This window comes from Sinocyclocheilus grahami, unplaced genomic scaffold (assembly GCF_001515645.1).
Source record: "Sinocyclocheilus grahami isolate Dianchi unplaced genomic scaffold, SAMN03320097.WGS_v1.1 scaffold473.1, whole genome shotgun sequence".
Lineage (NCBI taxonomy): Eukaryota > Metazoa > Chordata > Actinopteri > Cypriniformes > Cyprinidae > Sinocyclocheilus > Sinocyclocheilus grahami.
The window spans coordinates 1,564-23,393 of NW_015505652.1; the positions used below are offsets into that span (position 1 = coordinate 1,564).

General features: G+C 37.6%; 1 protein-coding gene across 1 annotated transcript in view; it reads right to left on the reverse strand.

The window, feature by feature from the left end:
* Positions 1-4,602: 4,602 nt before the first annotated feature.
* LOC107553413 (EH domain-containing protein 3-like) overlaps positions 4,603-21,830 on the reverse strand; it is a 26,315-nt gene continuing 9,087 nt past the window's right edge. Inside the window, 4 exon segments of the mRNA XM_016235601.1 lie at positions 4,603-5,725; positions 6,175-6,364; positions 11,943-12,072; positions 20,448-20,545. Of these exon segments, the coding sequence (XP_016091087.1) occupies positions 5,198-5,725; positions 6,175-6,364; positions 11,943-12,072; positions 20,448-20,545 (946 nt within the window). The 3' untranslated portion in view covers positions 4,603-5,197.

The following is a 21,830-nucleotide window of genomic DNA, read 5'->3' on the forward strand; positions in this document are numbered from 1 at the left end:
TTGGCTTGTGAACAAAAAATTCCCAAAGGCTTGCATTGACGGGGGGGCCTGAACCATACAGTATCAAGGGACGGAAATATCAAAAACAGCTGATCTGGGTTAGTATGTAACTGCTATTGGCCACTCAGAACACTCAAGCAACAATAAACCTCAATGGGCCCATTCAATGTATTTTCCTTGTAAATTTAGAAAAACAACAGCTTGCATTAAACATTGCATAGTAAAACATTTCAAAAGTTTTTTTGTTTTAATTTTGATGATTAGAGCTTACAGCTCATGAAAATAAAAAATCCAGTATCTCAAAATACTAGAATATTTGCTAAGATCAACCAAAACAGAAAAGTTCAAGTTCTTTAAAGTATGTTAATTTATGCACTCATTACTTGGCTGGGGCTCCTTTCTCTTGAAAATATCCCATAGATTCCATATGGGGTTCAGGTCAGGCATGTTGGCTGGCCAATCAAGCACAGTAATATAATGGTCAGCAAACCACTTGGAAGTGGTTTTGGCAGTGTGGGCAGGTACTAAAGTCCTGCTGGGAAAGGAAATCAGCATCTCCATAAAGCTTGTCAGCAGATGGAAGCATAAAGTGATCCAAAATCTCCTGGTAGACAGCTGCATTGACTTTGGACTTGATAAAACACAATGGACCAACACCAGCAGACGTCACGGCACCCAAATCATCACTGACTTCAGAAACTTCACACTGGACTTTAAGCAGCTTGGATTCGGTGCCTCTCCAGTCTTCCTCCAGATTCCAGACCTTGATTTCCAAATGAAATGCAAAATGTACTTTTATCTGAAAAGAGAACTTTGGACCACTGAGCAACAGTCCAGTTATTTTTCTGATGATTTTGACGTTGTTTCTGTTTCAGAAGTGGCTTGGTAGCCCTTTTCCTGAAGACGTCTGAGCGTGGTGACTCCAGCTTCAGTCCACTCCTTGTGAAGCTCTCCCAAGTGTTTGAATCGGCTTTGCTTGACAGTATTCTCAAGCTTGCGGTCATCCCTGTTGCTTGTGCACCTTTTCCTACCCAATTTCGTCCTTCCAGTCAACTTTGCATTTAATATGCTTAGATACAGCACTCTGTGAACAGCCACCCCTGTCAGTAATGACCTTCTGTCACTTACCCTCTTTGTGGAGGGTGTCAGTGATTGTCTTCTAGACCATTGCCAAGTCAGCAGTCTTCCCCATTATTGTGGTTTCAAAGAACAAGAGATACCCAGAATTTATACTGTAGGGATGGTCATTTAATGAAACTCAAATGTAAATATTCTAATATTTTAAGATACTGGATTTTTGATTTTCATGAGCTGTAAGCTCTAATCATCAAAATTAAAACAAAAAAACTTTTGAAATACTTTACTTTACATGTAATAAATATAGAATATATGAAATATTTTTTTGAAATAAATAATATTCTGTAAATAAGTTACAGAAAAAAAATTATAATATATAAAATATATATATATATATATATATATATTGAAAGCAATTGAAATAATATTAAATTGTTAATATGACAATATAAAAAAATTGATAAAATGTCCAGGCTAGAAGACACAATGTAAAAGTTAAAACACCGCTGTGTAGGCTTTACAACAACAGAGTCAAGCAATTCCCATGAGGCCACAAGCTATCATCTGTGATAATCACCACTATAGGAAGTGTGTAGAAATGCATCAAAACAAACTAGACCTCTGTGATAAATATGAATGGACCATTGTCCATCTCATCACGAGTGGGTTGGGTTGTACATTTGGCCAAGACATACAGGACAGTGCCCTTGTGTGTCCTTCGCTTATGCTAGGAAGAGAAGTTCAAGACTTGGCCATGACTGAACAAGGTTTCACTCTGCCCACAGTGATATTGCTCCCGGCCCACTCACAGAGATAGATTTCTACTGCATCCTGTTTTTACTGCTAAACACTTGGAAAACTCTGAGAACTACATATGCAACCACAGATATCACAATGTCAGACTGCACGTACACAAGTAACTTTATATGGAAAGGAGCTATTTTGGGTTACTTATAACTGTGTGCTCTGGAATGACCAGCAGATCCAACTAAGCTAATAGAATATGATAGAATAATTATTTTTTTACACTCAGCCCTGATAAGAAGTGATTTCTTCATGAGAAATCTCAGTGTGCATAAACTGTATGAAAAAGAATCAACTGCCTCTTATTATACTTCATGGTTTAATATAAATTAATATTTATTTTACAAATTTAAGTCAAATTAATTGATTGATTCATTGATTCATTTTACTTTATTGGGTTGACATCACTCAACTCTAAAACAATTGATATGTAAATGAGAAACATTAAACAGACTCGCTACAGTAATAAAGGCTTAATAATTAAATGAAAGAGTAAAAGAGTTAGTACTTTAATCTGGAATAAATTAAGTCAAGATGTAACAAGCCTAGAACAGAAAACCCAAATACGAAGCATTTTTAAATGAGTTCGATCTTTATTAAGTTGAATAATGTCCACCTCCCTGAACAGTAGTGTCTCACAAAGTTTGTCCACACCGGTTAAAACGCAATGAGCAACAAGCACACGCACACAGACCACTTCACAATACATTTGCAAACCATATTGCACCCATACACATGTACATACCTGGTCAAACGCACAAATGCACAACCCTACATTATGGGCAAAAACAATTTCATGTGCAAAAATTATGAGCAAATCTGGAATTTTTTTTCATTATAGACTCGAATGGAGCATTAATGAAAGTCTTCGAAGAATGTCAGTTTATTTCATGAGCATGTCATGATATTGTATAATATAACAGCATGTTTGTACATCTCTAGTGTCACAAATCTGATTGAGGCGGGTGTGTCTCAAGGCACTGAGGCAGCTTATAGGTTTAATTGATTGACTAATCAGGCTTAAAGGTTTAGTTAAAATCAGTGGAGATATTTCACATAAGCAAATGGACATTCAGATCAAAGCAGATCAGATTTAAAGGAACAGTACATCAAAAATAAAAAATCATGTCATACTTTAGTTGTGTCCATCCAATGAGCATGATTTTTTTTTAAGTTAAAGGGATAGTCCACCCAAAAAAGTCACCTCACTCTCATGTTGTTCCATTTCTTTTTTCTGCTGAACACAAAAGAATATATTTTGAATAACGTTGATAACCAAACCATTTCACTTCCCATTGATTTACATTTTTTGTCCATACAATGGAACCGAAAGAGTTTAGTTACATTCTTCAAAATATCTTCTTTTGTAATAAGATTTGCAGAAGAAAGTAAGTTTTACAGGTTTGGAACAACATGAGGGTTAGGAATTTTTAGTTTTGGGTGAACTATCCCTTTAATGTCAATGACGCTAAACGTCAGTGTGTCTTGTACAGTAACTGATCATGAGAAGCCAAATTACAATATGTACATATATGGCAATTTTCAGCAAATAATCACTTATATTTCAGCCTTTTCTTTACATAATGCTATCACATGACTTCAGAAGACTTGGAATATAGTATAGAAGTCATATCGAACTACTTTTATGGTACTTTTTGTTATTTTTGATCTTGTATATAAAAGAGCAGCGTGACTATTTTGCTAAAGATCTCCTTTTTCATCAACCATGGAATTAAAACATGGTTTGAAATGACACGAGAGTAAATAGTGACAGAATTGTCTTTTTTTTTTGTTTAAAGACCATTTAGTTCAGTGCATAAAAATCTACCAATTCACATTCAGATCCTAAAAATCTGCTTGAGAAAATGCGACAGCTCTAGATAACTGCTTGTCAAGGGGTGGATACAGAGGTAAAGAGTTCATTAAATCATTAAATGCATATATAATAAAGTAATATAACTAAATACGTATTTAGATCCAAAACCGCTGCTCTTTAAATGAGCATGTGAATGCAGAAACGCTCAGAAAGAGAACTTCACATCACTTGAATAAAGCTGTTTTGCAGCATCATTCTTTTTTCTTCTTTGGAAAATCAGATGGGAATTATATAAACACTACTATAACCCTAGTTAGTTTAGATATGCTAGGCATTAACATATACAGTAGACTACTGACAAGGATACTAGCTCTACGGGTCCATCAAGAACACTAAACATTGAGTCTTCTAATGTGACGGCTATACAGTTTTAACAGTCTCTTGGTCAGGCTAGAAAGGACTCGCATTCATTAAAGATGCCGCCTTAACAAGAAGAGAATAAGAGTTACACCTACTTATAAAAGGAATTGAGCTTTTCTAGCTAGATTTTAACAGTTGTGTACTTAGAATAACAACTGATACAAAGATTCAGAATAAGATGCATGTTTTTCTGCATTAATTGACGTCTCACCCCTCCTGAGACACAGATCAATCTGATATACACTACTGTTAAAAAATGTAGGGTCAGTGAGATTATTAATATTTTTTTGAATGATTTTTGAAGGACTATGTGACACGGAAGACGGCAGGTAACAGAAGTATTCAGATTTTCCATCACAGGAATAAATCACATTTCAAAATAGATTAAAATAGAAAATAGTTATTTAAAAAAAAAATTGTAATATTATTTCACAAAATAAATGCAGTCTTGGCAAGCAAAAGAGATTTTCAAAAACAAATTTTGAACAGTAGTGTAAATTGAGCGTGAAAATGAAATATATTGAAAAGCATTTTAGCGAGTCCTAACCAGGCGCAATGTGACAAATAATCACCTGAACACAAAACAGCTACGAAACATGACACAATGTCATTGTCGACCAATCAGAAGATAACGATGTTTAATGTAATTACCTGAAGTAGATTTTTAGACCAATGAGATTTCACTGAATTGTCACAGAAAATGAAATCGTGTAATCGACAAAATGTGCTGTTTTACATTTAATATCATTCATCGCAACATGACTGGTTAGGACTCAGCGTTACAGTCATGATAGCTGAACAGATGAAATTGAAATTGTGGCATAAAAATATGATTGTAAAATCTGAAAGCACACATAAAACAGACTGCAGACAGCACAATTTGTTCATAAAAAATAAAACAAAACAAAAAAATACATATACAAGTCAAAAGAGTTCCAAATCCGTCCTTGCTAGTGAAGCATAAACCACACATTTCAAAGAAGTCACAGTTATTTTTTTTCTACAGTATAGTAAAAGTTGTCCGGCCATCTGTAATTCAAACTATATGCTTTCCCAAAATCCATCCCAATTCCAAACCAATTACTCTGGAACCTTTCTTTTAGAGGGCGGCACAAGATGAGCGGGCAGTTCGCTTGGAAGCTCGTGACCTTCTAGTTTGACCTTGATCAGGTGATTGGCCAAGGCAAACTCCTCATCATCGAGCAGCCCATCTTTATCAATGTCAGCCAGCTTCCAGATCTTACCCAGCACAGTGTTTGGCAGCTTGGACTTCACCATCTCCTTCTTGGCATTGGCTCCAGTCACTTTGCCATTGACGGGCGAGAGAGTGTAGAAGATTTCATCATACATAGGTTTGTCACGTGCCACCACCCATTCGACTTCATCAATGCCCTCGCCGGCTCCCTCACCATATCCATGTCCGAACGGCCCATTCATGGTACCCTCGAAGGCGCCACCCTTCACCACCTGGTTGGGGCGCTGCGTCTCCTCCTGACGCACCAGAACCATAAGCTGGGCGATGTCGTGGCCCAGCATGTCGTCCACGGTGTCCAACAGCTTCATTTTCAGAGGCTGGAACTTGTTCAGATCATGTGCTTGAAGCTGCTCCTATTCAGGGCGAAAGAAAGCAAGAAAAACACTTATAGGATGTAACAAAAATTTCCAGGATAAACCAGCTCCGCTCCCTTTAGATACTCTATTGCAGACAGGCTGTGTCAAGCTGTTGATGCTTGGCAACATGAAAAAGTTGATGCTTTGGCTTCTTTTGGAAATAGTTTCATAACTAGCCAAATTTTTTCTGAAACGCAAATTGCTCAATATTCATTTGTTTATAGAGCTGTTGTATAAAAGTAACAGTAATCTAAACAGAACTGAAAAAAAGGCACATAATCAGGTTTGGAGGTCCACCCAAAGCTGACATGTATATAGCTGTTTGTTGACTTTAAAAATGTGGGACAAATTATGCTGATTTTGAATGTGCACTGAAAGACCCTTTAGAAGCCCCAGTGAAGCATTCTTGAATCAGCCTCTATGTTTGTTGGTTAAATTGACCTTACCTGCATTTTCTTAAGATTAGGGAAGTCTCCTGGGGAAATCTGGTGTTCCCTCTCAATGCGGCTGTAGATCTCGCCCAAGCTGTTAACCAGCTCCTTCTTTTTGTTCTCCTTCCCAAAGACTGAGGGCATTTCTTTTTTCAAGGAGCTAATGATGTATGCATGGACCTGTGAGAGCACAAAAGCAAAGCTCCTTGTAAGTTTATAGAACAGACATCAGTATATCACAATTACAAAGAGCATGCCTGGGTTGTTTTTAACACTAAAAAAAATATAATTAACATTTTTGTCTCTGGAATACATTATTTTGATTTGTTAATTGTAATTTTTGCATATTTTTCAACTCATTGGTCATTTTGCATGTGAACGTGATTCTAAAACGGGCTTAATTTTTCTTTTTTGGGATGTAATATGACACAAACATGTTTTTGCATTAGACTCTATACTGATTTTATAGCCAACAAACAAATTGAGACATTGAATATAAAAAGATGCAGCTTTTTACAAATGCATTCAACCCAAACAATTCATTATGAAACTGGATAGTAGCAAGAATACACAAGCTAATAAATAAGTCGTCGTCTGCGGCAGAAAGAGGCCTGGCCCCTGCGTGGAAGGAAGGTGACTGTATAAATGATGACAGGAGGGGAAGCACATCTGTATGATCAGGGTGAGGGACAGGGAGAGAACTTAAATGTTATTTTTTAATGCATCCAGCTGGATCTAGAGATTTAAATTGAGTTTGACAAGAGAACAGTACTGACAGTCCCCAACATTTCCTCTTGCAGAGAGGGTCTCTATGGCCCAGCCCATGTGTTTTGACCAACGTTGATACTGATGGGGATAATAAAGGATTTCAGTCGTAAATGAACCGACATCAGAGTGTTTCAGTTTCCTTTTAAATGACAGCTTTATGTCTGACTACCTAAGTTACTGTTCTTTTATACATCTAAGAGGTGGACTGCTGTTTAAAAACATGTGGAATCTAGTCATAGGACAGCAACAGACATAAGACATGAAAGTATTAGGGCTCAATTTAATACATAAACACTTTAGTATTTCCGAATGTAATGTGCTAAAGAATTATTGCATAAAAGACAATAATGTTTTGTGAATACAGGCCTTAAATCGTTCTTTTGTGTTCCTTTGAAGAGAAAAAGTCACAGGTTTGGAACATGAGAACAACATTTTTGAGTCAACTTCCTTTAGACGTGATTTTATAATAAGTAATTAAAGCAAGGAAGACTGCAAGATCACTCAAGGGCATTTATAACCATGACTTTATGAGTCATGATCCCTCAGTATCTTTCAGCACATTTAACAATCCCCACTAATCACCTGACCTCTGAGTCAAAGTCAAGGACTTTCTTTGCATTTTCTGGTTTAGTTTTTCAGATGTACTGTAGCTGATTACCTGCACAACCAGTATCACCTTTTAATTGCATATTACATATATGTATTCTTTTTTATATAAATATATATATATTATTTATATATATCATATATAAGCCTTTGTTTCCCTCCTAAGTTGTACTTTTTGTTCCAAAGAAATAGGGATGCACGATATATCGGCCACCATATCGGTATCGGCCCATATCGGCTCATTTTTTCTGTTATCGGTATCGGCCTGATAAGAAAATTTGGCCGATATCTTAAAGCCGATAAATAATGCATTATTTCCTTCAGAGACACTTCAGATGCGCGCTGTTCGTTTGCAGCCTTTTGTGCAATTGTACAGAATAATCGGTTATCGGTATCGGCCAAAATTTTCATATCGGTGCATCCCTATGAAACCAGGCTATGCTTAGCTAGCCTTAAATAAATCTGTTAAAAAGAGATCTTGTGGTTGTGGTGCTGTGGCAGGGCCCAGACAAATGCTCTTTAAATGCTTAATATGTTACGTTCTGGTAAAACAGACCCCTAGACACTCGTAGGATGTAGCAATTATACAGAAACAGAGACAGACAGATAAATGACTACTTCATGTTCTTATGGTCATTACTAAAACAGCCCTTAAATATAAATGAATCAAGCTTGGATTCAAAAATTACTGTAGAAGCAAATATAATATGCTTAATGCGGAGGAGAGAAAAAAAAATCAATGACTCTGAGTCAATTTTAATGTAGCTGAACATCAGAGCCATGTGCAGAGCCACATCAGCAGACTATACAGTTTGGTAAATAGCCTCATTACTTGGGCAAATCTGCAAGATCAGACATACAAAAGGGCCTGTAAACACACAAAGTGCATGTCACTGCTATTACTTTTACACTAGAGCTATATGCTGGACCACATCAAAAACATGTTGGAACGACAACAACATTCACAGCATGTCAACTTAATAAATGCAGAAACAAAGACCTTTTATTCTGAATCACACACACACTAAATATTTTCCCTTGAACACCAACATATAAATAAATCCTCAAGTGCTTGTTTTGCTTTTAACAAAATTTGCTAGCCAAATTTTGAGCAGTTTGTTGGCCGTTTCCTGCTTTTGGTTTCAGTAGTGGTTTTGGTTCAGAACTTTCCAAGACTTTAGTACTTAAAGGATTAGTTCACCCAAAAATTAACATTCTGTCATTATTGTCTGACATTCCAAATGCTGTTATTTGTTTCCTGTGGAACAAATTATTTTCCATATACAAGAGGAATATGTAGTTTTTATTTTCATAGCCATGATAACTATGAACTCTTGTTTGGAAAAGAGCTGAATAAAGAGATTCTTCAAATCTATTATTTTGTGTTCTCGAGCCTCCTCAACAGGAGATTGTTATTTTGCAGAATTTTAGCTTTTAGTGGGGACAGACAAATCACTATCTCATAGTAACCGGTTAGGACACTGTGTGCTCATGACAAGAAAATCATAACCTTGCTATAGAAAACAAAGTTCACACTGACAGAAGAAAAACCTTGAAAAAGAGAAATTATCAGTACTTAAAAAAAAATTTTTTTTTTTAATCTATTTTTGTCCCCTCAGTCCACCTAGACTACAATTTGCTCTGCACAGTGTTGTTAGCGTCTCCTAAAACTAAAATTATAAAACAAAGTTTGGACACACCTGTTGGAAAAAAGGGTTTATGAATAAACATAATGTGTAATTTTCCACCCTGGAACATTAAGTTGAAATACATCTGAAATTAGGAAAGGTGATGATGATTCTGACCAGGCTCTGCTGTTGAGTCGAGCTGTAATTTTTTTTCTTGCACAGTGTTGTTAGCGTCTCCTAAAACTAAAATTATAAAACAAAGTTTGGACACACCTGTTGGAAAAAAGGGTTTATGAATAAACATAATGTGTAATTTTCCACCCTGGAACATTAAGTTGAAATACATCTGAAATTAGGAAAGGTGATGATGATTCTGACCAGGCTCTGCTGTTGAGTCGAGCTGTAATTTTTTTTCTCTGATGTATATCTTCTGTAACAACTTCTAGCTTATCATCAATTACGCCATCAGTGTGTAAGCATTTTTGCGATGACCTTGACTGAAAAGGAGTATATTTCCAAAGCTGGCAGTTCTGTTGGGAGGAATTAGTGCGTTAATATTTCAAATCAGTGACATGGAATATGGCAGATATAGCCATTTCTTCCACAGGAAGATCCCATGCCTACAGGAATGGGGTAGACCATCCCTTCCGATTTGACAGTTTTACATGGGGATGCTTTATTGTCACCTGCAACAGTGTGGGTTGTTTTTTCAACAACTTATAGATCTCTATCCAGAATTGTTGTAACTTTAGACTGGGACTAGTCAACTCAAAGGTCTAAGAAAGACAAAATCTACAGTAACAGACACATGAGACAGTGTCATTGAGAGCAGGACAATAACAGCGGTGAAACTGGGCTTGGTATTACAGCTGTGATTATATTGTTGAAGAGGGACATATCTGAGGGTTAATATCAAGAGGCCCTGATTTCACAGCACGTCTGGAGTCGAGCGGTGCTGGAACTTCATTGGCGTAATAAGCTGCAGGTGTTAACAGTAGTTTGTCAGTATCTACAATACCTCCATATGGACATTTACGCAGGCAGCTATAACCAAAGCCATCTTCTGTAGCAACTGTTCATGGAGAGAGAAAGATACAAAGATGTCAAATTACAGTACCACAGGAAAAAAAGGATAGACTTTTAATTAGAAATGTTTTCAGATTCAGTGAAAGTTTAGGTAGTTCATGGCACTAGAAAGAAAAGTCTGGTATGAGCTGATGAAAAACAAAATGAAAGATGTGAATAAAAGAACATGAAAAAAGGAAATGGTTTTGGTTGACGCTGTGCTGCGTTTGCACTCTGCAACATCCTGAACTGATGAAGATGCTAAAAAGGATGTTATTTAAAGAACGTGCAAGATCAAAACCATAATCATAAACTGACAACTGGTAACGATCAGACTACACTGGTTGTGCTGTTTCTGATTCACAAAATAGTGACAATTATTAGACTAGTTGTGCTGGATGATTCACTGAAAATAACCAGCTCAGAGTCATTTGTTTGAGAATCAGACTACACTGGTTGTGCTGGATGTTATCAATTCACTGAAAATAACCAGCTCATGAGAATTATTTGTTTATGAATCATACTACACAGGTTGTGCAGAATGTTACTGGTTCACTGAAAAGAACCAGCTTATAAGAGTAATTTGTTCGTGAATCAGACAACACTTGGCATGTTGTGCTTTGCACACAGTAAATGAATACTAATTTTCAGATCTTAAAATGTCTGTTTAGTGTTTACACCAATTGTGATGTGACTAAATGACACCAAGTTTAATGCCGAATAATGCAAAAGTCAACAGGCTTTGAAAATGCTTGTCAAAAGTTATACAGTTACATTTAAGTTAATTCTAATATAATATAGCTACAAGGTGTTTCTACATATTGTTGCAAACGGAGCCTAACCTTTTTCCAATTAAACACAAACAGTAGCACGAATGTGGTTTTGAGCTCTATGTGGTTCAGAGCCGAGGCATTATTTAATAGCATGCTACTACAACAAAACAGTAATACATTTAAATGAACCTTAACCACAAACAGAGCGATTTAAGTGACCACTGCTTATCTACAAACCTACACCGGAGCCACGATCATCTGTTACACAGTCAGCCGAACATATAATACAACAGAACCACTCCAGTGATTGGATTTGGCAGACAGTATTTCCTGGAGGAAATGAGGTCTATTTCACAGCACCTGCCTGTGGTGGAGGTAGAGGAGAACTGGGAATGATAAAGCCGCTCTTGGGAGCAGCACTGGCACGTGGTCAATGGAGCTTTACAGCTGCACGCTCAGAAACATGCTGCACTGCCAAACACTTGATAACGGAGTAGAACAGACAGAATGGTATAATGGGTCCTGCAGTATTACAGCGATGAAAAATTAAATGATCAAGCTAATGGCCATTCTCTACTAATGGCTCTCTTTGCAGAGGTGTAACTGGGATCATATGGGCCCATATTATAGAGAGACAGAGAGAGAGAGAAAGAAAGATGCTGTGTTGATGTTTGTCAGACAAAGCAGTAGCATTTGCTTTCTGTGAGATGCTGTTCTTGTAATGGATGCATGAAAAAGTGCTGATGGGTGTCAGAAATGTATAGATGTTATTTAATGGATTGATCTGGGTGGGGAACTGTCTCTCAGTGTTGGTGATGATCTATACACTATAGCTTCAGATCCATCAGGATACGCAGCGATACAGTAGGTATCCAAGCCAAATTATGATTCTATATAAAATTAATTATTCAGTCTGATACTGCAGCTTAATTTAGTCCGGAACCGTCCTCTCCGTCTGGCCTTGATGACCTCTGAGAACTCGTCCGAGATGTCCAGCTTGTGGGCGTCGAACAGCAGGATGATGCGGTCCACGCGTTCGGCGAACCACTCCAACACCGCAGCGAAGTCATAGCCTGAAGGAGAGATTGGAAAAGAGATTGATATCCTGTCTAATATTTACGGTTCACAAAGCTTTCGCACCGGATGGATGCTCGCACGAGAGCGAAGAGGCAGCCAGCCAATCAGAACGGGCAAAATGACCTTGTTAGACCTGGAGCTCAACAGTACTGAAGCTGCTGACTCTCTTCCAAGTATCGTTAAAATGCTCAGGCCTGTTGCGGTTTTTATGATCTAATGTCTGCCAGTTAATGGCTTCTGCAGCTCAACTTCACTCCCTCTCCAGGGATGCAGAGTCAAACAGCAAGTCCACCATTCAAGAGGAAAGCAAGATGATGATTCATTTTAAACCAAGGCTGCATTACATAGAATATTATGAAAATATCTTAACTAAATAATGCATTTAGATGCAAATGGTTAAAGTATTGAAATTTGTATGCATGCAATGTCTGCATGATTCAGAATGGCTGTTTTTGAGACTGGCTCTTATTTTAAGGAGCCGCAGACTCTTGTGAAGGAGCATAAAACTAGTTTTTGCATTATCTGGGTGACTGCACATTCAACTTCCTAGCTGCTGAGATTTGGAAATTGGTAGACGGCTAACTCAGCCAAGAAAGCCAGAATCCTCCAAATGAAACCTAATGCTGTGGGCTAATTAGTTTTGTAATGTATGATATGAGATCTCCACATCCATTTGCATTGCTGCTATGCAACCAAGGAAGGAAAAAGGTTATGACAATGCAATACTGCTAAAATGAATCAAAAGCCACGCCACTGTGTCCGAACGAGCCTCCTCAACAGGAGATTGTTATTTTGCAGAATTTTAGCTTTTAGTGGGGACAGACAAATCACTATCTCATAGTAACCGGTTAGGACACTGTGTGCTCATGACAAGAAAATCATAACCTTGCTATAGAAAACAAAGTTCACACTGACAGAAGAAAAACCTTGAAAAAGAGAAATTATCAGTACTTAAAAAAAAATTTTTTTTTTTAATCTATTTTTGTCCCCTCAGTCCACCTAGACTACAATTTGCTCTGCACAGTGTTGTTAGCGTCTCCTAAAACTAAAATTATAAAACAAAGTTTGGACACACCTGTTGGAAAAAAGGGTTTATGAATAAACATAATGTGTAATTTTCCACCCTGGAACATTAAGTTGAAATACATCTGAAATTAGGAAAGGTGATGATGATTCTGACCAGGCTCTGCTGTTGAGTCGAGCTGTAATTTTTTTTCGCTGATGTATATCTTCTGTAACAACTTCTAGCTTATCATCAATTACGCCATCAGTGTGTAAGCATTTTTGCGATGACCTTGACTGAAAAAGAGTATATTTCCAAAGCTGGCAGTTCTGTTGGGAGGAATTAGTGCGTTAATATTTCAAATCAGTGACATGGAATATGGCAGATATAGCCATTTCTTCCACAGGAAGATCCCATGCCTACAGGAATGGGGTAGACCATCCCTTCCGATTTGACAGTTTTACATGGGGATGCTTTATTGTCACCTGCAACAGTGTGGGTTGTTTTTTCAACAACTTATAGATCTCTATCCAGAATTGTTGTGCTGTTGAGTCGAGCTGTAATTTTTTTTCTCTGATGTATATCTTCTGTAACAACTTCTAGCTTATCATCAATTACGCCATCAGTGTGTAAGCATTTTTGCGATGACCTTGACTGAAAAGGAGTATATTTCCAAAGCTGGCAGTTCTGTTGGGAGGAATTAGTGCGTTAATATTTCAAATCAGTGACATGGAATATGGCAGATATAGCCATTTCTTCCACAGGAAGATCCCATGCCTACAGGAATGGGGTAGACCATCCCTTCCGATTTGACAGTTTTACATGGGGATGCTTTATTGTCACCTGCAACAGTGTGGTTTGTCTTTTCAACAACTTATAGATCTCTATCCAGAATTGTTGTAACTTTAGACTGGGACTAGTCAACTCAAAGGTCTAAGAAAGACAAAATCTACAGTAACAGACACATGAGACAGTGTCATTGAGAGCAGGACAATAACAGCGGTGAAACTGGGCTTGGTATTACAGCTGTGATTATATTGTTGAAGAGGGACATATCTGAGGGTTAATATCAAGAGGCCCTGATTTCACAGCACGTCTGGAGTCGAGCGGTGCTGGAACTTCATTGGCGTAATAAGCTGCAGGTGTTAACAGTAGTTTGTCAGTATCTACAATACCTCCATATGGACATTTACGCAGGCAGCTATAACCAAAGCCATCTTCTGTAGCAACTGTTCATGGAGAGAGAAAGATACAAAGATGTCAAATTACAGTACCACAGGAAAAAAAGGATAGACTTTTAATTAGAAATGTTTTCAGATTCAGTGAAAGTTTAGGTAGTTCATGGCACTAGAAAGAAAAGTCTGGTATGAGCTGATGAAAAACAAAATGAAAGATGTGAATAAAAGAACATGAAAAAAGGAAATGGTTTTGGTTGACGCTGTGCTGCGTTTGCACTCTGCAACATCCTGAACTGATGAAGATGCTAAAAAGGATGTTATTTAAAGAACGTGCAAGATCAAAACCATAATCATAAACTGACAACTGGTAACGATCAGACTACACTGGTTGTGCTGTTTCTGATTCACAAAATAGTGACAATTATTAGACTAGTTGTGCTGGATGATTCACTGAAAATAACCAGCTCAGAGTCATTTGTTTGAGAATCAGACTACACTGGTTGTGCTGTTTCTGATTCACAAAATAGTGACAATTATTAGACTAGTTGTGCTGGATGATTCACTGAAAATAACCAGCTCAGAGTCATTTGTTTGAGAATCAGACTACACTGGTTGTGCTGGATGTTATCAATTCACTGAAAATAACCAGCTCATGAGAATTATTTGTTTATGAATCATACTACACAGGTTGTGCAGAATGTTACTGGTTCACTGAAAAGAACCAGCTTATAAGAGTAATTTGTTCGTGAATCAGACAACACTTGGCATGTTGTGCTTTGCACACAGTAAATGAATACTAATTTTCAGATCTTAAAATGTCTGTTTAGTGTTTACACCAATTGTGATGTGACTAAATGACACCAAGTTTAATGCACAGGCTTTGAAAATGCTTGTCAAAAGTTATACAGTTACATTTAAGTTAATTCTAATATAATATAGCTACAAGGTGTTTCTACATATTGTTGCAAACGGAGCCTAACCTTTTTCCAATTAAACACAAACAGTAGCACGAATGTGGTTTTGAGCTCTATGTGGTTCAGAGCCGAGGCATTATTTAATAGCATGCTACTACAACAAAACAGTAATACATTTAAATGAACCTTAACCACAAACAGAGCGATTTAAGTGACCACTGCTTATCTACAAACCTACACCGGAGCCACGATCATCTGTTACACAGTCAGCCGAACATATAATACAACAGAACCACTCCAGTGATTGGATTTGGCAGACAGTATTTCCTGGAGGAAATGAGGTCTATTTCACAGCACCTGCCTGTGGTGGAGGTAGAGGAGAACTGGGAATGATAAAGCCGCTCTTGGGAGCAGCACTGGCACGTGGTCAATGGAGCTTTACAGCTGCACGCTCAGAAACATGCTGCACTGCCAAACACTTGATAACGGAGTAGAACAGACAGAATGGTATAATGGGTCCTGCAGTATTACAGCGATGAAAAATTAAATGATCAAGCTAATGGCCATTCTCTACTAATGGCTCTCTTTGCAGAGGTGTAACTGGGATCATATGGGCCCATATTATAGAGAGACAGAGAGAGAGAGAAAGAAAGATGCTGTGTTGATGTTTGTCAGACAAAGCAGTAGCATTTGCTTTCTGTGAGATGCTGTTCTTGTAATGGATGCATGAAAAAGTGCTGATGGGTGTCAGAAATGTATAGATGTTATTTAATGGATTGATCTGGGTGGGGAACTGTCTCTCAGTGTTGGTGATGATCTATACACTATAGCTTCAGATCCATCAGGATACGCAGCGATACAGTAGGTATCCAAGCCAAATTATGATTCTATATAAAATTAATTATTCAGTCTGATACTGCAGCTTAATTTAGTCCGGAACCGTCCTCTCCGTCTGTCTGACAGGAAGAATATATCTGACTGACACTACTGTTGAAAGGATTGGGTTCAGTAAGATTTAAAATATGATTTTTAAAAATGTTCACATTTTCCTTAAAACTATTATGTATGTGTATGCAAATGTTTTTGTACATGTACAATATTTGACTAAATACTAAATGAAAACGAAAATGCTAATTTTGTACATTTGCTATGTTAATACATTATTCTATTACAAATTATTTTGCTAGTCTAACAATATTTAGTATGCCAAACCAAGAATGTTCAATATTGTATCCCTAATTAGTGTTAAATCTTATTATAATATTATTTTATATAAGAATATAATAATATATTTTAAACATTTAAAAAAACCTAAAACTTTATTTTCAGGTTTTAAAATTCATTTTGAATCCCAGAATTTAAATCTGGTCTCGGACTCTTGTATGTCTTCTGTAATGCACTTCCTAAAAACTATAAAAACTAAAAGATGATATGAACAAACTGACCAACTACAGAATTGTGCACAAGCAAGCCAATCAAACAGGACAGTTTCAGCCAGCTCTTGGTGTTTCTGTGTGCAATATGTATGAAACAGTGATTATGAATGGTCTGTGGGTGTGCCGTCTGAGATTAAGGCTGAGTAGAAAGACAACAACAGCATCTAATTACAGACACACACACAGTAAGTATAAACATAAACACATGCACCTGGCTGAAAACACCTGCCCAAATGATCCTTAGAAACAGAATTCACAGAGCAATGCAGGAACAAGAGAAATCTTATCTTAATGATTTGATTCAGTTCATATGCACCAGCATACAGGAAAAAGCTGAAACTGGATAAAAGATGAACTGCCTGTAGCTATGAATATGAACGAGAAGGTTCCTCCCTATAATCTCATGTGACTGCTGGAGAAATTCCACAGACCTGCTTGACATAATCAAAGAATGGGGGACGCATGACAGACATTTACTCATAACGTCCTGCCAAATTCAACCATCACACCAACATATAAATGAGACTTTTGGAGAGGAAAATGGGAGGAGAAGATCAGCATAAAATGAAAATGCAATGAAAACTAGAATGAGATTTAGCAAATAAATCTTTCCCATTCAATTCACAACTCGGCTAAAACAATTTCTTTTGTAAATTCAGGAACTTTCGTCAGCTGGTACAGAACCAAATCTCATGAAAATCATTCCGTTCAAGTATTTTTATATTTTTTTTAATAAAATGAACCAGTTCTCGATTCCAAACCCTAAAAGAGAGACAGACGGTGAGACAAAGTAATACAAATAACTGTTGCAGCAGCACATACTTAGATCCAGTGTTCAAACAAGAAGAAAGATCGCTAAATGCTACAAGATTAATGCTATGAGAAGCAGAATGCAGTTTAGTGAGAAGATACAATAGTTGTCACGAAACTGCTTGCTCTTCTTACATGCACTCATGTGTGAGAACACCTCAAATGACTTAATCTACAATTCAATAGCAACTTTAAAAGCTCACAAACATTATGTTCACTGCGATCAATAGCTCTTTAAAGCCAGAGCTAAGCAGCCATAGACTAGAAGACACACCAATGTCACTTGGTCACTGGATGCTGTAGTGTTCTAGGGTTTGAAAAGATTACCACTGCATGATGCATACCATTTCACATAATATAACAATATTGTGTGCATTTATTTTGTGCTCCAGTGTGCATCTATTTGACACACTTCCACTTAATTTTCAACAGAGGCTCCTGTATCACATGACGACTAATTTCACTGCCAAATTTAAGCACTTACCTTTAAACCTACATTTACTGCTTTCAGCACAAACGAGAGCTACTAAATATTCGCCCTCTGAAACGATCTTGGAGAGCCCGGCTCTTGGCTCTGGCCTCTGGCCTCAGAAACATGAGTGTCTATAATCCTCGGGCCATATCAGTTCAGTCTGTGAGGGTGAGTGCAGTGGGAGGAGAGTGACCGGCTGATAGTAATAGTATGGGCCGCTCAGCTGCAATGGACTTCTCTGAATGAGCAATGAAGTAACCATATGCTAAACAAGCTTACTGTTACGAGGGCATTGGTTCAGTAATTCAACTAGAAGTGACATTGTATAGTAATTTTTATAGTACTGAAATTGTCACAACATTTAATCATAAAAGTCTAGAATGCTTGATCATGCAAGAAACATAATGGCGGGTGGAAAAATTACACATACGCTAAGCTTAAGTATCAAAACTTGTAAACAAAAAATGTACTTGAACCAAATAGGTTTCAAAATATCTGCCAAACCTGATATCCAGTACAATATGTGGCAAACCAGAGAATGAAAAGAAGCACACATCCACCATCCTTTGATACAATACAGTTGAAAAATGTATTACTATAGTTAAAATGTAGCGCAAACTCAAACTCTTATATTTTATGTACCATTTTCACATTATAAGGCCTGCATGAGGTCTTGTATCTGTCCTTACAGTTTACAAGCCAAAACAACATCCTTCATCTTGATAAAGCCTTGTCTCTCATCATATTCAACACAGACTTTTAACACAACACAGATTGAAACTGCAACTTGAAAAAATTATAATTGCTCCCCCCACCCAATATAATGATCAAGTGAATTCTGAGTTTCCTAAAGAAAATCTTTTTCAGTTGATGCCACAGGGAACAAGAACTAGTATTCAAATTTGAAATCTGAGATCACATGGGGTCCTGACAACATTCCTGGGCGTGTACTGAGAGACTGTGCAGTGGAACTCACCGATGTCTTCACAGACATTTTCAACATCTCGCTAAGTCAGGCTGTTGTCCCCACATGCTTCAAAGCTACCACCATCATTCCAGTCCCGAAGAAGTCGTCTCCATCCTGCTTCAATGACTACCGTCCAATTGCACTTACCCCCATCCTCATGAAGTGCTTTGAACGGCTAGTCATGCACCACATCAAGTCTGCCCTCCCCCCCTTCTTGGACCCCTTCCAGTTTGCATATCGGTCCAAACGCTCGACCGATGACGCCATCGCCACTACCCTCCACTCAGCACTCACACACCTGAACAAAAAAGACTCATACGTCAGAATGCTGTTCATAGACTTCAGTTCAGCATTCAACACAATCACCCCTCAACAGCTCATTCACAAACTGGTCCAGCTGGGGCTCAACACTGCGCTGTGCAACTGGCTGTTGGACTTCCTGACAGGAAGACCTCAGGCAGTTCAGGTCGGCAGCAACACATCCAGCACCATCACACTGAACACTGGGGCCCCCCAAGGATGTGTGCTGAGCCCCATCCTCTTCACTCTGCTGACCCACGACTGCACACCGTCACACAACTCCAACCTCCTTATCAAGTTTGCGGATGACACGACTGTAGTGGGTCTCATTAGCAACAGAGATGAGACAAACTACAGGAGCGAGGTGAGCCGCCTGGCCGGGTGGTGCAGTGACAACAATCTCTCTCTGAATGTGGAGAAGACGAAGGAGATTGTTGTTGACTTCAGGAGAGTGCGCACTCAGCATGCTCCTCTGACCGTCAATGGTGTGACTGTGGAGAGGGTGAGCAGCACCAAGTTCCTGGGTGTGCACATCACAGAGGATCTCTCCTGGACTGACAACACCGCAGCACTGGCCAAGAAAGCACAGCAGCGTCTCTACTTGCTGTACATGTGGAAGAATTGACAATAAAGCAGACTTGACTTGACTTGACATGATCTTGTTACGCAGTTGTACTTTGAAAACATTCTAGGACTGGTATAACCAAACACAACAATACTAGACCATTAAACCAAGTTATACTACAGTGTGAAATGAATAACTTTAAACCTCCAACCTTTAATGTTTGATTACTTCCTGCAAAATATTACAAATTAAATACAAAACCAAAACAGGAAAAAAATTTATATTAAAATAAAGGTTTGGAAAGTCTTAACTAAGGTTTATACAAAAATATTAAACAACTTAACATTAAGAAAATGCTGCTCATGTTTATTGAGCAGCAAATCAGCATATCAGAATGACATCAGAATGAAGGATCATGTGATAATGAAGACTGGAGTAATGATGCTGAAAATTCAGCTTTGCCATCACAGAAATAAATTACATTTTAAAATGTATTCAAAAACAGTTATTTTAAATTGTAATAATCTATCACTATATTACTGTTTTTACTGTTTTCCTGACCAAAGCAGCCTTGACAGCAATAAGAGACTTCTTTTATAAACAATACAAAATCTTACCGGCTCTAAATTTTTGAAAGGTAGTTTTTATATATCAATAGCTCCCGATATGATATTTTTCTTCTGTGCATGTGCATGTGCATGTTGGTGCATTTTGGCAGTCAGTTACCTCTGCTGATCCTTTGTTTCTCTCCGCTCAGGATTCCTGGAGTGTCAATCAGTCAATCACACTCCAGAACAGGGTTGGGCAGCTGGGCACACACAAATCTGAGGGCCAACCCAAACAAACCAGAGTCACACAGTCACACTTTGCAGACGTCTTACAAGCACATGAGCACACTAACCACTAGGTTCCACAGTTTTAGGCTTCACTCTTGATTTGAAATTGTTCTCTTTGCTTGAAGTAAAAATATACATGTACCATATATATATATATATATATATATATATATATATGCACGCACATACATGTACATAAAAAACCCTTCCTTATTTATTTAAAAAAAAAATTTTTTTTTTTAGTCCAGATGCTTCTTCAGTCTGCTGCCATCAGGGAGGAGACTGCGGAGTCTCCAGGCCAGGACCAGCAGACTGAAGGACAGCTTCATCCATCAGGCTGTCAGGAAGCTGAACTCCCTCCCGACCTTGCCCCCCCTCCCCTCTTTTGCCCCACGCACCACTGAACTCTGACCCTCTAATGGACTCTTCCACTCCCCCCCTCCCAAATACACACACACACACTGTCACTTTAATCAATCTGAATAAGCTCTTTTGCACTACAAATCATTTTTTGCACTACAATCACTATATCTGCACTGTTGTTTACTTTACTGGTTTGCACTCTTTCTGCCATATGCCTTGTGCTTTATATATATATTTTTACATTTTACCTTATTTGTATATTTGTATAGTTGTATTTTGTATTTAATCTGTATTTATGTTATCTGTATGCACCCAAGGGTCTGAGAGTAACGCAATTTCAATTCTCTGTGTGTATGTGCTGTACATGTGGAAGAATTGACAATAAAGCAGACTTGACTTGACTTGACATGATCTTGTTACGCAGTTGTACTTTGAAAACATTCTAGGACTGGTATAACCAAACACAACAATACTAGACCATTAAACCAAGTTATACTACAGTGTGAAATGAATAACTTTAAACCTCCAACCTTTAATGTTTGATTACTTCCTGCAAAATATTACAAATTAAATACAAAACCAAAACAGGAAAAAAATTTATATTAAAATAAAGGTTTGGAAAGTCTTAACTAAGGTTTATACAAAAATATTAAACAACTGTTTTTAACATTAAGAAAAACAGTAAATGTTTATTGAGCAGCAAATCAGCATATCAGAATGACATCAGAATGAAGGATCATGTGATAATGAAGACTGGAGTAATGATGCTGAAAATTCAGCTTTGCCATCACAGAAATAAATTACATTTTAAAATGTATTCAAAAACAGTTATTTTAAATTGTAATAATCTATCACTATATTACTGTTTTTACTGTTTTCCTGACCAAAGCAGCCTTGACAGCAATAAGAG